The sequence below is a fragment of the Anabrus simplex genome, chromosome 3, assembly GCF_040414725.1.
Source record: "Anabrus simplex isolate iqAnaSimp1 chromosome 3, ASM4041472v1, whole genome shotgun sequence".
NCBI classification, from domain to species: Eukaryota; Metazoa; Arthropoda; class Insecta; order Orthoptera; family Tettigoniidae; genus Anabrus; species Anabrus simplex.
This window is the reverse complement of record NC_090267.1, coordinates 419,210,251-419,234,035: the sequence shown is the minus strand read 5'-3', so window position 1 is coordinate 419,234,035 and position 23,785 is coordinate 419,210,251. Positions and strand designations below refer to the sequence as shown.

The 23,785-nt window shown below is 40.9% G+C and overlaps 1 protein-coding gene across 2 annotated transcripts in view; it reads right to left on the bottom strand.

Annotated features, from left to right (window-relative positions):
• The window catches only part of LOC136867391 (uncharacterized), a 75,721-nt gene extending 59,484 nt beyond the window's left edge, over positions 1–16,237 (bottom strand). For both annotated transcript variants that reach the window (XM_067144576.2, XM_067144577.2), the window contains exon 1: positions 16,102–16,237. In XM_067144576.2, coding sequence (XP_067000677.2) covers positions 16,102–16,218 — 117 coding nt within the window. In that variant the 5' untranslated portion in view covers positions 16,219–16,237. The remainder of the gene's footprint in view (positions 1–16,101) is intronic.
• Between the last annotated feature and the right edge of the window lie 7,548 nt (positions 16,238–23,785).

Below are 23,785 nucleotides of genomic sequence, written 5' to 3'. Positions count from 1 at the left end.
CAGGTCCACTTGTCTGCCGCAATTCACTATGCGTAACGTCAGTCACATTTTGATGGGTAAATTTGTTTATAATCGGGTGCACCTATACCTAATGATAAAGAGAATCAGGTAAAAGAGTTTTAAAAAATGCACGCTCCCTTGCCTTCTGCTAGTCAAATCAAGAAGGGAATTATACATTACAACGGTACACAGGCGTTGGAGAACTACCCCATTCCTATTGCTAGTTAAGGTCGATGTGGGGAGTACTGATTACAACGGCAGACGCCCTCCTGCTGAGAGTCACTTTTGATTTGTAAAGTATTAATTACAATGTAAGACGCACCCCTTTCTAGATCGCTAAAAATCGACTTAAATTAATAAATGTAGATTGACATATGGAAGTATATGCATGTTCACCTTTGTTTACAGAATAACTGCTGCTAAACGGTGCATTCATATTGAAAAACAGATTGTACTAAAAGACGACTCTGGCCTCATTTAGCTATCTAAATGGCTGGCCCTATGGTATTTCCTCGTATCTCATCTATTTAAAGGCAAGATTATTTTAGAACCGTTGAATAAGGTGAAATTTGTGTAAGGTTTTCACACAGTGAATTACTTTTCAGATACTTATGCGACAGCTCCAAACATAGAATTTGGCTGGGTGGGCCAATATTCGTGTAGAATTTGATGATCCCATCTCTCCTATAAGTGAATCAAACCATCAATTTACGTGTACAAAGTGCAAAATTTAGGTAATTCCAGAAATAGAGCCAAATTTAACATAAGGGATAGAGATACAACAAAAAGTTATAGGATCAAAGTTGTAGATCACTCTAAATTGAACGGAGATTGTGCCATCCGTTTTGTGATACGACTTACCATCTAGCCACCAAACACCTAAACACCTCGAAAGGAAAGTCTGCACCGTCATTAAAATTGCCTCCATATTTCGATATTTTTGGGGGGTAAAAAATTATTTTTTAAACATCTCGTAAATCTTCCATCGATTACAGGCAAAAAGTTTTAATTTTGCCAAATTTCTATTTTCTAACTCGACTGGGAGATTGTGCTGCCATCTTGATATGGGGGAGGGGGTTAAAAATTAGGACTTTCAGGAAACTTTTAAGCCCATGAAACGTATAGGTCATCCTTCAGGATAAATATCACCGACTGTGTTCTTATGCAGATTTGAAAACTCCCAATGTGTCCCTCTTAGAGAATTTTGAGAATTTCAGATTTTTCTAGGGATCCTGAAGTCATCAGATTGTCTGGTACCAAGTTTTTTCTAGGATGCCTAGAATAGTCTCATTAATTCACGTCTGTTTTCATTTTTATGCCTTTATTTATATATGTATAGTACAGTATATATAGATCGCGCCAAACTGACTTCTATTTATTAATATGGATTTTATATTTCAACCGCTTCCGAAGTGGTTCTAGGGGCGTCTTACTCCCACAGTGTGTTTTCCAGGTAGTAAGTCATACTTGAAAGTCATACTACATACACACGTCTATTACCTTGGGCATATTTGACTATTTTTTCACCCTTTCTCACCCTCTATACCGAAGGGGGGCATTTTTGACAATTTATTATTTCACCCTTTCTCACCCTCTATACCAAAGGGGGGTGAGGCTGGACTTTAAAAATCCGGAATGTTACTATTCATCTCAGCGACCCGGAAAACTATGGATTAGGCAGTATATTCGATGATTATTATATCTCATTACCCTCCCCCCTAAAGGGGGTCAAACTTTGAGTTTTAAAAAACCGGGAGTGTTACTATTCATCTCAGCGACCACGAAAACTATGGCTTCGACACTATTTTCCATTATTTTAAAATCTGAATCCCCCTCAACCCCACCAGAAAGGGGGATGAACTTGGACTTGTAAAATATCCGGGGTCTCACCATTCATCTCAGCGACCCCGACAACTATGGATTCAACATTATTTTCATTTATTTTTATATATCACTCTCCAATTGCCACCCACCACGAAGGGGGCTGAACTAAAAAAATCCGGAGTGCCATTATTCAGCTCAGCGACCCCGAAAAGTATGGATTCTACACTACTTTCGATGATTTTTATATCTCAGCCCCCTCGCTCATCGGTGCATAAGGGTTCCTGGGGTGTCCTACCCCCACGTGGTTTGTCTCCTGATACTAAAATTTCGAAGTGTACAATTCACCTCGGCGAAATCGAAAACTATGTATTCGACACTATTTTCGATTAATTTTTATATATCAATCCGCCCTCGCCCCCTATCCCAAAGGGGGATAAACTTGGACTTATAAAATAAACGGATTCTCACTATTCATCTCAGCGACCCCGACAACTATGCAATCGACACTATTTTCCATTAATTTTATATAACATTCTCCCATCTCCCCCACCACGATGGGGGCTAAAATTGGATTTTAAAAAATTCCGGAGTGTCACTATTCATTTCAGCGACCCCCAAAAATATGGAATCGACACTACATTCGATGATTTGTTTATCTCAGCCACTCGCCCTCACCCCTAATGTTTCCTGGGGTGTATTACCCCCACGTGGTTTGTTTCCTGATACTAAAATTCCGGAGTGTCACTATTCATCTCAGCGAACCCGAAGCCTACGTATTTGACAGTATTTTCTATTATTTCTATATATCAATCCCCCATCCCCCCCAACGAAGAGGGCTGAACTTGTACATAAAAAAATTCCGGAGTGTTGCTATTCATTTCAGGGAGTCCGAAAAGTATTGATTCGACACTACTTTCGATGATATATATGTCTCACCCCCTCGCCCCCCCGCCCCTAAGCGTTCCTGGGGTGTCCTACCCCCACGTATTTTTGTCTCCTGATACTAAAAATGCGAAGCGTACCATTACCTCGGCGACCCCGAAAACTATGTATTCGACACTATTTTCGAATAATTTTATATATCACTCCTCCCTCGCCCCCACACCAAAGGGGGATAAACTTAGACTTATAAAATATCCGGAGTCTCACTATTCATCTCAGCGACCCCGACAACTATGGATTCGACACTCTTTTCGATTATTTTTATATATCACTCTCCCATCGCCTCAAACCACGAAGGGGGCTGAACTTGGACTTAAAAAAATTCCGGAGTGTGACTATTCATCTCAGCGACCACGTAAAGTATGGATTCAACATTACTTTTGATGATTTTTCTATATGAGCCCTTTTGCCCCCCTGCCCCTAAGGTTTCTTGTGGTGTATTACCCCCAACTGGTTTGTCTTCTGATACAAAAAATCCGGGGTGTCATTATTCATCCCAGCAACCCCGAAAACTGTGGATTCGACACTATTTTCTGTTATTTTTATATATTACTCCCCCATCGCCCCCCACCCCGAAAGGGGCTGAACTTGGACATTTGAAAATTCCGGAGTGTCACTATTCGTTTCAGCGAGCTCGAAAAGTATGTATTCGATACTACTTCCGATTATTTTAATATCTCACCGCCCTCGCCCCCCCCCCCGCCCCTAAGGTTTCCTGGGCTGTCTAACCCTCACGTGGTTTGTCTCCTGATACTAAAAATCCGGACTGTACAATTCCCATCGGCGACCCCGAAAACTATATTTTCGGCACTATTTTCGTTTAATTTTATATATTACGCCCCCCTTGCCCCCACCCGAAAGGGGACTGAACTTGGACTTTTAAAAAATCCAGAGTGTCACTATTCATCCCAGCGACCCCGAAAAGGATGGATTCGACACTATTTTCGTTAATTTGTGTATCTGACCCCCCCCCCCTAAGGTTTCCTGTGCTGTCTTACCCCCACGTGGTTTATCTCCTGATACTAAAAATCCGAAGTGTACAATTCCCCTCGGCGACCCCGAAAACTATGTATTCGACACCATTTTCGTTTATTTTTATATATCACTCCCCCCTCACCCCCACCCCAAAGGGGGCTCAACTCGGACTTTAAAAAATCCGGAGTGTCACTATTCATCTCAGCGACCCTGAAAAGTATGGATTCGACACTATTTTCGTTAATTTTTATATCTGAACCCCTTTCCCCTCCCGCCCCTAAGCTTTCCTTGGCTGTCTTAACCCCACGTGGTTTGTCTCCTGATACTAAAAATCCGGAGTGTACAATTCACCTCGACAACCCCGAAAACTATGTATTCGTCACTATTTTCCTTTAATTTTATATATCAGTCCCCCTCGCCCCCCACCCAAATGGGAGCAGAATTTTGACTTTTCAAAAATCGGGAGTGTCACCATTCACCTCAGCGACCCTAAAAACTATGGATTCGAGACTATTTTATATTTTGTTTTTACCTGAACCCCTAACCCCCGACCCCTAAGGGGGGTAGTGGTTGCTCACCCCCACAGTGCTCGTCTCCAGATAGCAAATAATATGTGTTCAAAATTTGATTGAAATTTCTCCAGTGGTTTAGGAGGACATGTGTCATTTACACACATACATTCATCATCAGTCCCCCCCTCACCCCCCACCCAAATGGGAGCAGAATTTTGACTTTAAAAAAATCGGGAGTGCCACTATTCACCTCAGCGACCCCAAAAACTATGGATTCGACACCATTTTCGATTATTTTTTACCTGACCCCCTAACCCCCCCACTCCTAATGGGGGCTAGAGGTGGCTAACCCCCCACAGTGCTCGTCTCCGGATAGCAAATAATAAGTGTTCAAAATTTGATTGAAATTGCTCCAGTGGTTTAGGAGGAGATGTGTCATTTACATACAAATATACAAACATACAAACATTCATTTATATATATATATAGATTACATTTAGATACATAGAACAGGCAGTAAAGGAAATCGAAGGGAAATTTGGAAAGGGATCGCAATCCAAAGAGAGGAAATCAAGACGCTGAGACTTGCCGATGATATTGTTATTTTTTCGGGGACTGCAGAAGAACTGGTGAAATATCTGAATGGTGTGGACGGAGTCTTGGTTAAAAAATACAAGATGAAAATAAATAAGTCCAAAACAAAAGTAATGGAGTGCAGTCGTACGAAGTCAGGTGATGCAGGTAATATTAGATTACGAAATGAAGTCTTAAAGGACGTAGATGAATATTGTTACTTGGGTAGTAAAATAACTAACAATGGCAGAAGTAAGGAGGACATAAAATCCAGGCTAGCACAAGCAAGGAAGGTCTTTCTTAAGGAAAGAAATGTACTCACTGCGAACATTGATATAGGAATTAGAGGGATGTTTTGAATACTTTCGTCTGGAGCAGAAAATACGATAATTACGGTACACAGCTTCCTGTCAGTGTCATAGGTCGCCATCGTCCCAGCAGCATTATGGGGGAACTTTCAAATTACAGCTTTAGGCGGCTTTCACACTGCAGGCGGAGCGGAGTGTGTCCGAACTGGGCGAGACCGAGCGATACCGAGTCTAGCGAGTGAGTATTCAGTATTCACACAAGCCGCTCCGATCGGTCGCACAGTGGGACCGAAAGGAGGGAAAGTTGGCACAAATTATGTAGATGGTAGTTTGGTAACTTAATTGACAGAAACACATGTTTACAACGAAATAATAGCTTATATTTTACATACCTAATTAACACTATATATGCTCGTAGATATTTTTAATCAGAATCTGAACTATTACTATGTGTCTGATTTTCACAACCAGAGTTGTTTTTGTTTGGTGGCAGCAACATATATAAAACTTCTTTATCAAAATATGTCTGTCTTTTAGTGTGTAATTCTTCCATGCTTGAAGTATATGGTTCAGATGCAATCAAGAGCCTGTTAAACACATTCTGATTAGTCTTCTCTCGGCACATTTTTCTTGTGAAACATTCTCTATACCGTTTGAACACGTTATTCCTGGCATCTTGTGCTTCTTGTCTTAACTGTCCAGTAGGAATCAAAGCACTGGAAATTACTTCAGGACCGTGAATCAAGATTTTGTGAACGGTTGGTGGCATTGGGTACCAAGGGTACTCCTCGATAAATAATTTAGTAGTATCGAAAGCATATGATCTAAATCTGCCAGTTGATATTATATGTCCATTGGATATCGTTTGAAGTATAACTTTAAATCTCTTATTCAAATCCGAAGTAAAATTTTCCATGCATTTAGCGGGATTTTTCACAAATTCCTTCAATACTCACAATTTATCTTTACTTTTTTCTTTCCTGAATGTCTTGTTACATAATACAGAGTCCACCTTGTTAAGGAAATAGCAGAACAGCCAGATCCTGAAGAAAAATAGAGAACATAATACAGTTATATAAATATTAAAAAATAATTGGCCGCGACAGGCTTTAAAGAACGTATTCTACAGAAAAATTACGCAAATATTAGCAAAATTTTATTAATGTTCTCACAATATTACGAACTTGAGCATCAGAACAACTTAAAATTGTAACCCCGGACGTACCCGGAAGCTAACTGAAATCACAGGAATGTAACTATGTACTAGATTTTAATCCTAACGAAATACATAGTTAATCTATTTAATATTTTCGACTTTTACGTAAATAGACAATTTAAAGTGTAATATTAAACTGCATACCTCTAGGTGAATATTCCATTGTGGTTACTATTTTGTACGTGAACACAGAACGAATGTTAACGACTTGGAAACACAGCACACTCTCCGCTTATCATCTACTCAATGAGTCGTGTGAGAGTGTCTCGTGCCATTTTGGACCTACGCAACGAGGAGTACAGAACTTGTTGCAACATTTCCTTATCGAGATATGTTGCATGTGATCTTCAACTTATTGAAAAAGGAAAGTTTTACAAGGAATTCCGGGATTTGATTTTTGGACTTTTTGCCAGATTTTTCTTTCAATGGCCCTCATTGTAGGTCGGTCAAAACAGTTTGCGTCCAATAATTGGGACATCGGTATGTATCTACCACCAGCCGCTGCTTTATTGCTCCTGGATAGTCCACGGCGGGAAATTGGCAGAAAAAGGAGACTTTATTGGGTTCATGACTTGAATGCTGATCGTGAGAAGTACGGATATGAGGATATTCAGAATGAAGAATAACATTCCTGGAGATACTTCCGAATGAGTACCAAGACGTTTGACAACATACTGCAGGCTATACGTGCTACCATGTTCAAGATGTGCAATCGACCCTCGCGCATGGAAAGGGAATCGGCCCTCAAATCAAACAAGTTCACTTTGAATAGCCCCCGCGCTGCTACATGTGTTTGTTTCAGTGGCGGAATCGGTTCGGCTCGGACACGCTCCGCTCCGCCTGCAGTGTGAAAGCCGCCTTATGCTGGGGTTCACAAGCGACTGTCAAGGTATAAAGAGCGCAGGGAGTGATCTAGTCAGCCGTGCATAGGGTCAGCTGTATTTGAGTAGCTCTTTCTGTACCAATGACGAAAGCTAAAGCAAACTACTCCTGTCCTCATAAAGCCTTCTACGCCTCATTAAGGCACCGCTAAGGGACAAGGCGGTTAATTTATTATCTAAAGTTTTAACAAAAAGTGCATCCTATATCCTAAAAGTAATTGGATATTTATTCAGCATTATGACCTTTCGTTTATTTTCATTAAAACATTGTAAGTAGGATGATGTGAGGAATCGAAGCTTACCTGAACTAATAGTGAACTTTGATGTTTCTCTCAAATAATTTCTTGAAAGTGTAAATAAAAATTAACAATTTTCAGCAAAACACAATTAAAAGGTTATAGATCAGTTATACGAAATTGCATCGTTTCTGCCTTGAAGGTTATAGAGAAAACGTTAGATTGCGTCATAATGGAATACGTTTTCGTAAGCCATTGTCAATGCGGATGTGTTATGACACCTGGAACTTTTACTAACGTAAATATCATCGATGGCATTCTCCGTACTGCAGCACGAAAGTTCTCCGCATTCATAGTGTTTTTCGATGTCAGTAAAGTCTTTGACAGCGTTGGGCATGACCATCTAACTGCGACCATTGAGCATTTTCAGTTGCCTGAATTCCTCAAACTTCTATTAATAATACTACTTACAGAAAAAAAAAAATATGAAGGCCGTATTGAGGAAATAAATATCAAATTTGGAATGATGCAAGGAGCTCCAATATTACCTTTTTTTTACATACCGGTACCTTTATTCATTCATTCATTCATTCATTCATTCATTCATTCATTGATTAATTAATTAATTAATTAATTCATTCATTCATTCATTCATACATACATACGTACATACATACATACATACATACATACATACATACATACATACATACATACATACATACATACATACATACATACATACAATTCAAGATTCTGAAGATGATCGAGATCAGATACTGAGAAAGAAAAATTATCTACAATCTGTACAAAAATCAGTCTGCAGTGATAAGAATTGAGGGCTTTGAAAAAGGAGTGACGCAAGGCTGCAGTTTGTTCCCCCTCCTTTCCAATGTTTATGTAGAAAAGACGGGAAAGGAAATCAAAGAGGAATTTGGATAGAGAATCACAACTTAAGGAGGAAATCAAAACTCTGAGATTTGCCGATGATATTGTTATTTTATCTGAGTCTGCAGACGATCTGGAGAAATTGCTGAATGATACGAACAAAGTGGGGAAGGAGTACAAGATGAAAATTGGTAAGTCCAGAACAAAAGTAATGGAGTGTAGTCGAACAAAGTCAGGCGATGCAGGAAATATTACTGTAGATTAGGAATGAAGTCTGAAAGGAAGTAGTTGGATATTGTTACTTGGGTAGTAAATTAACTAACGATTGCAGATAAGGAGTACATAAAATGCAGACTAGCACAAGCAAAGGAGGCCTTTCTTAAGCAAAGAAATTTTATCACTTCGAACATTGATATAGGAATCAGAAAGATGTGACTTGTTGTTTAAAATGGCCTAACATCTAGGTCATCGATTCGAATCAGAAAGAGGTTGTTCAAGACTTTTGTCTGGAGCGTGGCATTGTATGGAAGTGAAGCATGGACGATAACTACCTCAGAAAGAAAGCTTTTGAAATGTGATGTTACAGAGGAATGCTGAAGGTGAGATGGATAGATCGAATCACGAACGAAGATAAACTGAATCGAATTTGTGAGAGATCGATTTGGATAAATTTGACAAGAAATAGAATGATAGGACACATCTTAAGACACCCAGGACTTGTGCAGTTGGTTTTTGAGGGAAGTGTAGGTGGTAAAAACGGTAAGGATAGACCGAGGTATGAAAATGACAAGCAGATTAGAGCAGATATAAGGTATGCCCAGGATAGGGTGGTGTGGAGGGCTTCATCAAACCAGTCTATGGACTGATGACTCAAACATTCAACTGGGATATTAACCAAATACTTAATGCCATCACTGAAGAAAAAGTTGCTGAATCGTATGGTTTCAAATGAACCTCTGATACGGACCAAATAATTGCATTATGTTTCGCTGTTGATGTAGCAATTGTCGGAAATGGAAAAGAAGCAACCTCACAAGCACCATCAATATGTGGCAAGTGGTAGTCCTAGGAATCAATGCTAAGAAATCTAGAGCTATTATTATCCAAAATGGAAAATTAGTCTGTAATAAAATTCCAGCAGCGGCTCGTGACAAAATGTTCAAGGGGAGAGGGGAGGTGGGATACAAATGTACCAAAGTAAAACTCAGATCAGTACAAAATAAAATACATACATACATACATACATACATACATACATACATACATACATACATACATACATACATACATACATACATACATACATACATACATACATACATACATACATACATACATACATACATACATACATACATACATAGTGCACCCTTTTCAGGTCCATAAAGGACGCCTATCTTCCTTACCTATTAGCAATCAGCTTGAGATATGTCTATTGGATCGTTTACGGCTTATTCGTCACTTGCTTAGGTAATGTGAACTTTAAACAAGATATTATAACTCGAACTCTACTTGTTCGATCAACACAATCAACACTGAAAATTACAATGCAGAGGAGAGATGGTTTTAGAAGTTTTAACTCAACTGCCTGATGGACATCCTTACTAGAAACCACTGTCACAAGTTAAGAGCGAAGAAAAGAAAGTCTGGAAATCCTTAAATTCGGCTTCCATGTGAGACTACATGTACCATCATAATGATTCGTGATGATCTAGCCCTCGTAAAACGAACTCTGGACTCTTGGTATAATTAAGGCAATCCAATTGGTATGTGCCACACAGTGCTTGTACGGCATGGCCCTTAATGGAATCGATGTGACCTGCGACTATGTCATGGACCGACATCTAATTTTGCAATTTTACGTTAAAGTTATTGTGTATGATGACCGCAAGGAAAATGATGCAATAATGGCATATAGCCTTAAATCTAAGTCATTGAGGTTGATGAACCCATGACCATCCAAGTTTCTAAGCTGAAGGCTAAACACAATTAAGCTACAGTAGTTGATGACCAAGGTTTCCACTTTAATAATCCCAGCACATTTAACGCTCAATCAGTCAAAGTCAAATACAACAACAACAACAACAACAACAACAACAACAACAACAACAACAACAACAACAATGACAATGCTCACCACCTTTTGTGGCAGAAAAATCATTTACATTCGGGCACGTCCCCTTAATCGTTACGTTAACAATTGAACTTTCCCAGCAAAATAAACTAAGTTTTCCAGAGTACATTTTCAAGTTACACACTTGGTTTAAGTTATTTCTCAAATACCGTTTCCACTGAGTTTAATAAATTAAAATGATTTCTATAAATCCTAATTAACAACAAATTCTATCTCCGCGGACGAATGGTTTCTCAAATGTATTGACGTAATTTTATTATAACATTTATTGTCACTTCGTGGAGGCTGGAAAATACATTTTATTTCCAGTATTATTTATTCCATGACGTCACACCACAAGTTTAATTTAACACTAACAATTATTATCACTCGATTGGATAACCTAAATATTTACTCAAATCTGCACAAGTGAACTCCACGTAAAATAAGCCAACACTATGTCCATACCAATATGATATTTAAAAATAAGGCTTTTTGCATCCCTCAAAATAAAATCAATAACATCCCTGGAAATGGTTAAATCCGCTCATTATTGTCTCATTTCCGTCGCTTCAAATATACGCCCAAATCTCGGTTAAACAAGTTAATATTAAGGAATGCGATCTAATAACATACACATTACACAATGATAAGAATTTCAATTAGTTTCATTCACAATTACGAGCTCCATTCTAAAGAATACAATCTGATTTTCAATACGTTGACTATAAAAACCTCAAATTACTGTTATATTCCAAGCAGCGATCTACCTGATCAGCTGTCCAGCGGAGCGAGCCACCCCACCTGTCTTCGCTTTGATAGGAAACGTATGTTCTATTCAAGTTTTAACTGGTCTTTAAAGAATGAAATATACGATCTCGCGGATAAAATTACAAATACGTCATTCCTGGCCCAAACATATTATACGCAGAAATTTACTTTAAGACGTCACTCAATATTCATACATATTAAGAACCTATACTTTTACGTGGAATCCATCTCAATTTCCATCTCAAAACATTAGACAAATAAATCCCTCGAGTTCACACAGAATCTCCCGGCATCATTTACAGGCTTCCAATCACCTGATTCACAAAATCTAACCTCAACTCACATTTAGCAAGATTTGACCACTTGCTTTAACACGACAAAAATCTCGACGACATTAAAATGGAATATATCTCTTAGGATCCACAACGTTGTACACACACAAATACTCTGATAATGAAACATCTCCGCATAACGTGACCTCGTATTCTGAACTAAATTTTTCAAAAATGACTGACAAAATTTACTGTTATTTTCATCGTCAGTTATACACAGTTTAAAACGGACATAGAAATAGCAATCCCTTCGTAACAGATATTTACCGATCTCGCCTCGTAACTTCCCTTAATAGCATTCCATGCTCCACACGACATCATACTTTCATTCGGCTGAAAATGAGTAACCACGGATTTCTTAAACAACTTTCGTCATAATTTAAAACAGAAAAATTTCACATCTGATTTAAGATCTTAACTTGACACCACAAAATACAGAAAATAAGCGCACCAAAATGACAATCTACTTCAGACATTATATCGTTTCATAACAATCACTTGACTATTTTACAACACTTCACACGGTAATTCGCAAACATTCCTAATTTAATCCAAGCATTAAAAATGACATTTCGTCTTATTTCTGGCATTTCACGAAAATAAATGGGTGACAAAACTGCGTCACAAAATACACATACAAAATAATCGGTGACATCATGAAACAAATACACAGGTGGTCACGGTGATCATTCACCTATTTTGGACTTTCGCCAGCTTCCATCATGTGAGTTCACCAGTAACTCTCTGGAATTTATTTAGCCATTTTAACACTTTTGGCTTCACAGGTCATTTCATTTATCTTGATTCACCTAAAATAAAGGCACATAAAGAAAATACCCTTCACTCGATATTTTTGTGGACCGAACATGACTGTTGTAATATCGATAGCACACTCAATACTTTCAACACGATATTATTAAAATTTCACTTATAAGACTGCGATCTATAATGACCGTCCTTTTACATGTTTATTAAATACATGTTACACCAAAAACTATCTCCATTTGTAGACGATACTCCAGCCACATCGGCTAAAATCTAAGTTCTCAGTTTGCACTTAGTCTAATAATCGCCGATAAATTATACAACAGTACAATGTTCCTCCTCGAGCTCAAATGACACAATGCGGGTAATTTCAAAATGGCGCTCCTATTTTATAGTCTTTACCTCCTCTCTTATGTATTTTTCTTTTGCCGCCAAGAATATTACATATATTTTTCGACCTTGTGGAAATGTTTTGAAGGCAGGTTTTACAGTAACCCAGTACTTGCTAATTTAGTAGTGACGTTGTTTATGAACATTTACGATTACCTCGTAACAAATTGACTGGTTAAATGACCTCGTTTGATAGGCACTATATTTTTATGGCATGACGTAGGTTGAACAGACACACGCGTCTTTTGCCGATTTCCCTTGGAAACTGCTTAGCAATCTAAAATCTGTATTACTAAAGACCAATTGTCTTACATATAATTTCAGGACATTTATTGTATTAGTTTCGCTGCTAATTGTTTTTAAATAATATATTTATCAAATCAACACTTTCGTTGTATCAATGCTCCATTTACACGTGCGAGTGACGGCATTTTTCTTAGCGTGAGAAAGAGAGCCATTCTCTCCCATGCCACGTGTCGTTCTGGTGAGAAAAGAAATGCATCTGTGCTCCTAATTTAGATTAATATGGGGCCTCATGTGGTAACTTTAGGACTCTGATATCTTATGACACCAATGCCATAGGTTCAATACATACAAACATAAAATTTCACTAAAAGTTCCTTGTACGGTTCCTTGAAAAATCCTCTGCCTGTTTCCAGTCATTCGGCCAGGTGAGGAATTGAATGAATGAAGCCCCATCTAGCGGCGAGAATAGGAATTGTGCCGACAGCCGAAGCCTGTCGCACTCCTCTGGGGTAATGATTAATGATTGACAGATGAAATGAAATGAAATGATGCTAAAGAGTGTTGTTGGAATGAAGGATGACAGGGAAAAACGGAGTACACGGAGAAAAACCTGTCCCACCTCCGCTTTGTCTGGCGCAAATCTCACATGGAGTACTGGGATGTGAACCACGTAACCCAGCGGTGAGAGGTCGGCGCACTACCGCCTGAGCCACGGAGGCACCTATACGGTGCAGATCTGAAAAGCCACTGTTAGCCGAAGCTACTCAGCTCGGTGAAAGTACAATTCACAGCAACTTTGCTAAAATGCTGTAATGTACTTTGATTGTACATAGCACTAAGTTCACCTAGGTATGACATCAAGCATAAAAATAATGCGTACCGGTACTCAGTTAGCCTCACTTGAAACGATTCTCCATCCACAATAGAGATGGGGATATTCTGAACGAGTGATTCATAATGAACGAATCATTGCACTGAACGATTGGATCATGATTCAGTGAATGAAATGAATCGACTCGTTTTGAATCGAAAACTGAATCGAGATATGGCAGCCGCAACTCGTTCCTTGGTTCCTCATTCCTCGTTCGTTCCGATTCATATTGCCAAATCGGGTATCCACCATTTTTTAATCAATAACAACTTGTGAAGAAAGACTCTTATTTTTTATTAAACCTGAATTAAAATTTCGGTTCGCAAGTCAAATACTCCTAACCTAACCTTACAGAATTTTTTCTTAAAATAAGAATTTTTCACGTCGTTTCAAATAACACACTTCATGAAACTGTTATATACACTCAACTTCCAGCTCGTTGCGAAATGTTAGGTTAAGTTTACTTCAAGGTTCCCGTTCCCGTTCTCGTTCTCGTGAACTACTATGAACTAACGTGTGGAACATGGCCATAAAAATGTCCATATCTACTATAAATATGAAATTCGATTGTCGTATAGTTTTGAGTGGTAGCTACTTAACTTTGGAAAGGATTAGTCGGACAGTTGTGTAGCATTTTTTGACTGTAACCTCTAAAAAGGATACCGTATTACTCTTGTTAAAATGCTATCAGTTACCTTGAACACTTCACTTCTTGTAACTTGTAAACTTGTAAAGCAGTAGCAGTTATACAGAACATAACGGAATGGTTCATCTGAGTCGATGGTTTCGCTTTCGGCTCTCCGTCAGGTGATAATCGAATGAACGAATCAAATGAACGAATCATTTTGGTTGAATCGTTTCAAATGAATCGGTTCTTCTGAGTGAATCAGATTCCCCTTCTCTAATCCACAACGTAAAGCAAACTCTTTCCTGCCATTACGAATACTGTTCAGAATTACCTACTAGCGAAATCTTCCTGCAGTGAAATGCAATATAACTTCTAGGGAGCTGCAGCCAACGTTAACAAGGGAGACGGCAGACCCTTGTGGAACTGTGATACTGTCTCTGGTTTGACGGTGGTTGTAGACGGAAAGGCACATGTCTTACCATGTTCCTCACTTATGGGGAAATCTGTGCATATACCACGGCGTTATCTGTGTACTCTAATTGAACAATGACGCTTAATCTCAAGATTAACATCACAAGGCAAAAGTATTAAACAATATCCTTGTGGTAAGTTCTTCTATGTACCTAAGTAAATGTAATGGATAATAAAAGTGATTGCTATTATTATTCACAGTTAAGGGATGTCAACTGGACTACTATATCTTTTAGAAGTTTCATTTCAAGACATTATTTTGACAAATACAGCAAACTCTCGATTATCCGGATTAATGTGGACCAGAGACTACACGGGTAACCGAAAAACACCAAAAATCCAAAATACACGTGTTCTTCCCGGAAACTGCGCCATTGCTGCATTTACAAAACATGCTACATACCACATTTGAAAGCCCATTGTATTACTTACCGGTATGTGTAGCTAGCTGGAAACTGACAAATTATTTACAAAATTACATTTTAAAAAGCACACTGTATTTCACTTTCGGGAAATAATAAATCGATTCTTTTCACTTTCTGGTTTTCATCCACATCGTTCCAAACGGCAGTCCTAATTTTTAGAAGACTTAAAACATCGGTATAGTCAAACGAATTTTGTCCTGCGGACTCTAGTAACGGATCAACGAATTTCAGTGCCTCGGTGTACGTGATATAACGGGTTCTTCGCTCTCCTCCTATACCAAACACACTTTGTTCGCTATATCCGCGTCCGAGGAAAATGGTTTGGCAAAGATATAGAAAGGAAATCGGCCGCGGACATGTTACGAGGTTAGAATCACCGGATTCATCTGAAGATAAAATGGGAAACAAGGAAACATATCTCAAGGACGACCGACGGTGCAAATGGTACCCGTAGCATCTCCTGGATGTGAAACGTGAGTCACATGCGCAATAGTGCATTCTAAACGGAAACACTCGTTCTAATTATGGCGCATTATAGTACTTCAGGCTTCGTTTCTTATTTTACAAAAAACACCGAACTATGTACGGATAATCCGCAAACCGGACAATCGGGAGTTTGCTACATAAACGATAGTAGCCTTCAGGATTCACAATTTTACCAGTATTAATCTACTGTATGTAAGAATCTTAATCAGAATTAAGAATGGATCACTACCCTCACAATAACTACTTACTTGAGCTATCTTATCTCCATAGTGCCGGATCTTGTCGAGGAAGTATTGTCCCAATGGAGCGTCGGGGATCGACTGCTGAAGAACAGGGCCGCGCAGAATGAATTGCTGGTCTATCATCCTGAACTGTACAAAATAAGCAAACCAGAGAAACTGAGCCCTATGATCAATTGTATCTATGTTTTTATAATCAAATGTCATCTTCATTCAGCATTTCTTATCAGACCACTGCATCTTTTTATCAGTAAGCCTTGTTAACTTTGGACCAGCAGGACAAACGTTATCACCGTAATATTGTTCCCCACAATCTCTCGTAAGTCCAAGAAATACCAAAATGAAGTTGACCGATTAGGAAGGGAGTGCAGACAGGTGCCTTTAATAGGTATAGAGTAAACGTGAAACAGGTTCGGAACTTCCTGGAGGGAATTGAAGGTATCGTCCTATTTATAAAGTATACCGACATTTCCGCGTTATATTGGGGAAATAGTTTTCCATTAGTGATCTTTCACTTAAACCTTCAGTCAGTGATGATGTTCATTTTTTATACAAATAAAGAGGATATAGAAAGGTAATAAAGTAATTTTCCTTCTTTCTTAATCCGTTTAACGTTCAGGCTTGACTTTTCCCTCGGACTCAGCGAGGGATCCTACCTCTACCGCCTCAAGGGCTGTGTTCTGGAGCGCGAGACTTTGCGTTGGGGATACAACTGGGGAGGATGAACAGCACCTCGCCCAGGCGGTCTCACCTGCTGTGCTGAAATGAAATGGCGTGTGGCTTTTAGTGCCCGGAGTGTCCGAGCACATGTTTGGCTCGCCAGGTGCAGGTCTTTCGATTTGACGCGCGTAAGTGATCTGCGCGTCGTGATGAGGATGAAATGATGAAGACAACACATACACCCAGCCCCAGTGCCATCGAAATTAACCAATGATGATTAAAATTCCCGACCCTGCCGGGAATCGAACCCGGGACATCTGTGACCAAAGGTCAGCACGCTAACCATTTAGCTATGGAGCCGCACACCTGCTATGCTGAACAGGGGCCTTGTTGGGGGATGGGAAGATCGGAAGAGATGGACAAAGAAGAGGGAAGTAAGCGGCCGTGGCCTTAACTTAGGTACCATCCCGGCATTTGCCTGTAAGATAAGCGGGAAACCACGGAAAACCACTCCGAGGATGGCTGAGGAGGGAATCTATCTCCCCTCCTCCTCTACCCAATTGACTTCCCGAGGCTGTGTGGAACCCGGTCCAGCCCTCGTACCACTTTTCAAATTTCGTGGCATAGCGGGGAATCCAACGCGGGCCTCCGGGGGTGGCAGCTAATCACACTAACCACTACTCCACAGAGGCGGACTAATACAGTATTATCCTACAATATAAGTTTTTAAGAAATGAGGCGAGGAATGTTGAGAAGTACTGTATAGGCCCCTACCTGTAAATATTTCCATAATACAGCATTCGTATGATAGTGTACGACTCACTGACTGTTGATACCGGTCCCGTGAAGCTGATGTGTTGAGGGAAGCGAGACGCAAGCCTCAGTCTTCTTCTTCTGGCAGGGAGATAAATGAACAGTTTTCTCTCTCTGCAGTATACACCTCCTTTCTCCTACTTCCTAGTCAAAAAGAACCGAACGAAGTACACCGCGTTCACGTCGATTATCAAGACACGTATACAATGCTTAGTACCGGTAATGAAATATTTATTGGCTATTATGACGGTATAAACAGTGACGTAAAAAGAAAAATATCCAACTTTGAAATGAATGAGAGAAAGAGAGAAGGGCAGGGGGGGGGGGTGGATATGCGTCAAAGTTGACAGGAATGCATGCCGTAATTCCCTCTTTTTCTTACCGAGCTCGATAGCTGCAGTTGCTTAAGTGCGGCCAGTATCCAGTATTCGGGAGATAGTAGGTTCGAACCTCACTGTCGGCAGCCCTGAAAATGGTTTTCCGTGGTTTCCCATTTTCACACCAGGCAAATGCTGGGGCTGTACCTTACTTAAGGCCACGGCCGCTTCCTTCCCACTCCTAGCCCTTCCCTGTCCCATCGTCGCCATAAGACCTATCTGTGTCGGTGCGACGTAAAACAACTAGCAAACCTCTTTTTCTTCCTCCCCCTTGCTTTATTCCGTTTAAATGGGGTCAGCTTTCTTAATCACGAAGCGCCACACAGTTTCCTGTACAATACTCTTTCCTCTTCCAGTCTCAGTGTCTTCGTGACTTTCTGGACAATTGTCAGTCAGGAAGCTAGGAGACTATCCCATCCTCTTTTGCTAATAGGAATGGATAGGGCTTTCTTGATTACATCGTCTTCTAGCCCTACCACGTTAAAAAAGTGACCTTTGTTGCAACAACATTTGGTCATCCTCCATGTACAAGGAACACTCGTCATCATCATCATCATCATCATCATCATCATCATCATCATCATCATCATCATCATCAAATGCTTTCATTTGCCAAGAGATGCGGGCGGGTTGGGGAGGTGTGATGGAGGATGTGAAGAAGAAGGAGATAGGAGGGGGTTTGGTCTCTTCGCTAACGACTAACTTTATTTGATTTCATTAACATTCTGGCTGAACGGTCAGCGTACTGGCCTTCGGTTCAGAGGGTCCCGGGTTCGATTCCCGGCCAGGTCGGGGATTTTAACCATAATTGGTTAATTCCAGTGGCACGGGGTCTGGATGTATGTGTTGTCTTCATCATCATTTCATCCTCATCACGACGCGCAGGTCGCCTACGGGAGTCAAATAGAAAGACCTGCAGCTGGCGAGCCGAACCCGTCTTGGGATATCCCGGCACTAAAAGCCATACGACATTTCATTTCATTTACAGGAGTTCTTGGGTACTTTTTTTTTTTTGAGAATGAGCGTTATTACAGAAAAAGGTTTATATTCTCTTCTGGAAAAAAGTAAAAATAAAGAAAACTCGACCGATGATCCTTCTGGAACTGGAAGAGCGATGGGAGTTTGTCGCTGATGTGGTGCTGGAGCTTTCTTCCCCCATAATTGTTCTATTTGCTGAATGGATGCTGCTGTGTTAAGAGAAGAGTTAGAGGTGGGGGCGGAATGAGGGACAGGGTTCAGACAAGTGTTTCCAATGGGGTGAAGTGGAATTGAGTATTTAGGCCGGAATATGAAGTTTGAAAGTGGACATTGAAGGTTTGGTTTGCGGCAGCTTGTAGGTGTGTTAGGACGAGAGGACGGTGGTACGGGTGAATATTGTAGAGGGCTATGGTGACGAATCGAATTAAATCCTCAACGGTAGCAGATGGGTAAAGAGAGCGGCTGGGACTGGTAGGTGAATCGACTGTGCGGATAGGTGCAACGAGATCGGGGTTATCAGGAGTAGGAGCGGGACGAGCTTTACATCTGCGGGCGTAGGTCGGATGTGCTTCTCCACAGGAATTGCAGACAGTAGGTTGCACAGTGTTAGGGCACTTGTACGTTGGATGTGCTTGTGAACAATGCCCGCACTTAGGGTTCGGAGCTGAGTTGTATATCAAACATCTTTCGCATCGAATAGATTGCGGTGGTGGTGCACGTGAAGATTCAACTTTGTAGTGACGTCGGTAGATGGACACACCCGAAGCCAGCACCCTGTCGAGATCTGCGGTGGTAAGAAGTAGAATTCTCACCATGTACGTTGGGCCTGTTGCATTCCGGATTCTGTAGGCTTTACGAGCTGGAATACCTTCGGAGTTCAATTCGGTGACGATTTTCTCCTCGTTGATAGTTGGATCTATACCACGAACCACGCAGCTGAAGAGGTTATGTCTGGGAGGCGGAAGTGGTGACTTGAGCTCTGGTTGTGACAGAAGCTTGAAGGGAGCGGTGGAACCATGTTGACTTGCTCCAATAGACAGAGTGAGTTTTTGGGCGGCAAGGTCTACATTCAATTTGATGATAACATCGTTGGTGGTTGGCCATGAGTCTGCAATCTCTTCACGGCGCATATTAAACTCAAGGAGGGTGAAAAGGATGTTGCGTGGGGATCGGAATTGCTGAGTTGTATTTTCAAGGAGATAGACGTGGGTACCAGTAGGTGGGGTCTGAAGAGAGCGTGAATTGTGGAGAGAATGGTGGGCTCCTGAGACTGGAAGTGAGTCGCTGGTGGGATACATTTTCCGTTGGAATACGTGGAGATTAACCTAGATTGTCCTGACGAGTATCTGGCATGTTGACCGCCAAGCGTCGGGTTTGTTGTGCATCTTCTGGAGGAGTGGTTGGGACGTACCTTTTATACTGAGGGCTGTTGGTGTCCCACGTTGGAGATGGAACTTGTGGTAGAAATCTCGCCTGGTAGTTAGGAGCAGCGAAGGAGGACATGATGGAAGCATGAGAAGCTACGGTAGCGGAGTCGAGGGCGGCTGACGCAACAGAAGTCGTCGATGTAGTGATAGTACACGTCTCGCTGGTAGTGGTGACGGTTTAATTATGCATAACGATCCAGTTCGCTGTTCTGCAATATTCGGTGGAGAAGGCAGAAACGTAGACTGTCCTCTTGGTGAGCGGGGAGCAGGAAATTAGTCTCCCTGAAGGAAGAATACCAGTCCTGAGGTGAAACCTCAATTCGAGCACCACTCACTCCACCTGTCTATACACTTTTTAAGCGACTATAAATCGCCGTGTTAGAGTTTGGTGCGGATGTCGACGGCCGTGAAGACGTATGCAGTGGTATAAACTGTCACTGCAGTCGACAAAGGATGTAGGGAACCAGGGGCGTAGCCAGGGGGGGGGGGTTACTGGGGGTTAGAACCCCCCCCCCCATTGAACTTTCACAAAAAGAAAATAAATAGAAACTGACAGTAAACAATAAACTTCTTTTATGTGATCAAGATAAACTCCCTGCAATCTACTGCTTGTTGAGAGTGTTTGCCACCCTACCTGTCACCACTGCAGCCAGTGAGAGATCATTTTCAACATTAAGACGCCTTAAAACCTACCTCAGAAATACCACAAGTGAAAGTCGACTCAACGGGTTGGCTCCATTGAACATTCACAGAGACATAGTTGTAAAACCAACAGATGTGTTAAATTTATTTTCTAGGAAGCCTCGAAAATTAGATTTTAGATTGTAAACTGAACATACCGTTTGAGATAAAACTGCTGACCTCGATCATATTGTTCTTGTTCTGTATTTTAAAGTAAGAATTTTGTAGTGTATTGCAACCTGAATATCACATACAGTAATTCACTCTTGTATCAGTATCCTTATGACAGTCATGCATGCGCGTACCAGACACGCACAAGCACAAGCACTTTCATTATGTTATATCTTAATTTTGTAACTGTAACCCCCCCCCCCCATTGGCCGATCCTGGCTACGCTACTGGAGGGAACACTCACAGCACACATACAAAAGTATAAATTGTCAGTGCAAAGTACATATAAGAAATTAAATCCAAATCGTCCACATTCTTCAAGTACATAACACCACACTGAATCTTTCTTCCGGGAGGAGAGGGGAAGAACAAACAAACCACTGGCAACAATGCGATGAGCACAAAGTCAAGTTCTTATATCGCTGCCGTACCTTATGTGCTGAAGTGCTGCAGCACATTGCCTATTTGAAAAATGAATTACTTTCATAATATTATCTGTAATCAAATACAGTGCCTTGAAAAAGACGTCAGCTAAAGAATAGGAAATTATTCAACTCCCCTCACTACCAGGTAACTAGTCGTGTGCTCAACGCCGGGTGGCTGTGCTGGGCTGTGCGATCACAGCTCAGCGAGAATTTCTAAGCTCGTTGCCAGTAAGCACGAACTCTGCCTTTTGCGGATGCGTGCCCAACTTTTCCGATAGGCTGTGGAAACAACAGCCAAGACCGCCAAGATATCACTTCACAGCGATTCTTCGTTCGACCACAGAGAGGCAGCACTAGTCACACTTGCATTACGACCGAAATGAGAACGTGGCAGATGGCACCCTCTTGACTCAGCGATAGTATTTAAGAGAGGATCACTCAAAACAAACGGGAAAACAAAATACTGTAGAGCTGTTCCCGCCAGGTCTTTTAATACCACAAAGAATAGAATACTACCAACTTGCCTATTCCATAGCCACCTTTGTAAATCGATGAACTATAAAAATTGTACTTTTTATGTTGTCAAAATAAGGACATGATATTATGTTATTTGAGAGCCTTCGTAGCTCAGGCGGCAGCGCGTCGGCTTCTCACCGCTGGGTTCCGTGGTTCAAATGTGAGGTTTGTGCTGGGATTTTCTTTAATAAAAATGTCTAGTTTATAAATGTCACTCTAAAAACGTAACATGTAATTTTGGATTACGACGTTGCTGGTTTTATTTCAATGATTTTGGTAACATTGGAAAGTTATGTTTATGCGCGCTCACACCAAGTGTTTAAGTTCGCGAATATTTTGCCATTGCAGGTGTTATTGTGTGTTTAATTACATAGTTTTAGAATATTTTTATGAGGAATGTGTATATGTGTTGGGGTTGTTTGCGTGTTTGTTCAGTGTGGAAAACTCAGTGGAGAGCCTCTTGAAAACCGCATACCGGTATGTTTCTCAATATTTTTATTTTTTGGAGGGAGGATGGGTTACACCACACAACTGATTTTCTGCACCAGCCGCCACTGTCAAAAAGTCCATCACAGCATTGAGAACTGAATTGTTTTCACCTTGCAACACCAATGCAGCGCTGGTCGGAAACGGCACTTGAAGATAACATATTTAAGCTAGAAAACGGCTTCGAGAAGCATCATAAAGGCCACACTTAAACAATATATGGTTGAGATCTCCAAGCCCTACCATATTAAGCGTCTCTCTTAACTTTCCAATGATGGACGTGACCTTGAAACATTCCCGCACATACAGTACACGTTTCCTACTTAGTCTTTCAGTGAGATTCCTCCTGATCAACGCAGCATATGCATCTCGGGGCAGTGGCGTATGCTGGGATCAAGGCGTGGGCTACCACTGGACTTAGGTTACCCCTTTTCGATGGTGGTTTAGTGGACGTCAAGCCTCAAGTGTTTGGTGCTGCAGTCAATAGCCAACGGAGTACGTTGTCAAGGCTGCTTCACAAGCTACTGCCTTGGCCTCTGCTACTGTGAATACTCAACACCTGATCAGTGGAGATGATAGCCTGAGGTTTACCAAACTGAAGTTCTTAGCAAATTTAAGTCCAGCTTTATGGCTAAATGGATAGACTGCTTGCATTTTGTCTGATTGCCCCGGTTCAATTCTCAGAATTAACCCCTCGTACTCTCAATTCCTCTGGCCTGGGCACTGGGGGTTTATGACGTCTTCGCCATTAATTTCCTACTTATTAGGTCACCACCAAGCCTGTACAGATGCTATGCACTATTATTATTATTATTATTATTATTATTATTATTATTATTATTATTAAATTAAAATTTGAATTTTACAACATTACCAGCCATCGTACCCATCGTTCACTGGTTTATTAGCTTCCTCGGGAGATCAGTGGTGCCGACCTATGATCATGGGTTCGAACCCAACCAATGAAAGGGAACACTAAACCTGAAAGACCAGACGAGTTGGCCATGCGGTTAGGGATGCGCAGATGTGAGCTTGCATCCGGGAGATAGTGAGCTCGAACCCCACTGTCGGCACCCCTGAAGATGGTTTTCAGTGGTTTCCCATTTTCACACCAGGCAAATGCTGGGGCTGTACCTTAATTAAGGCGACGGCCGCTTCC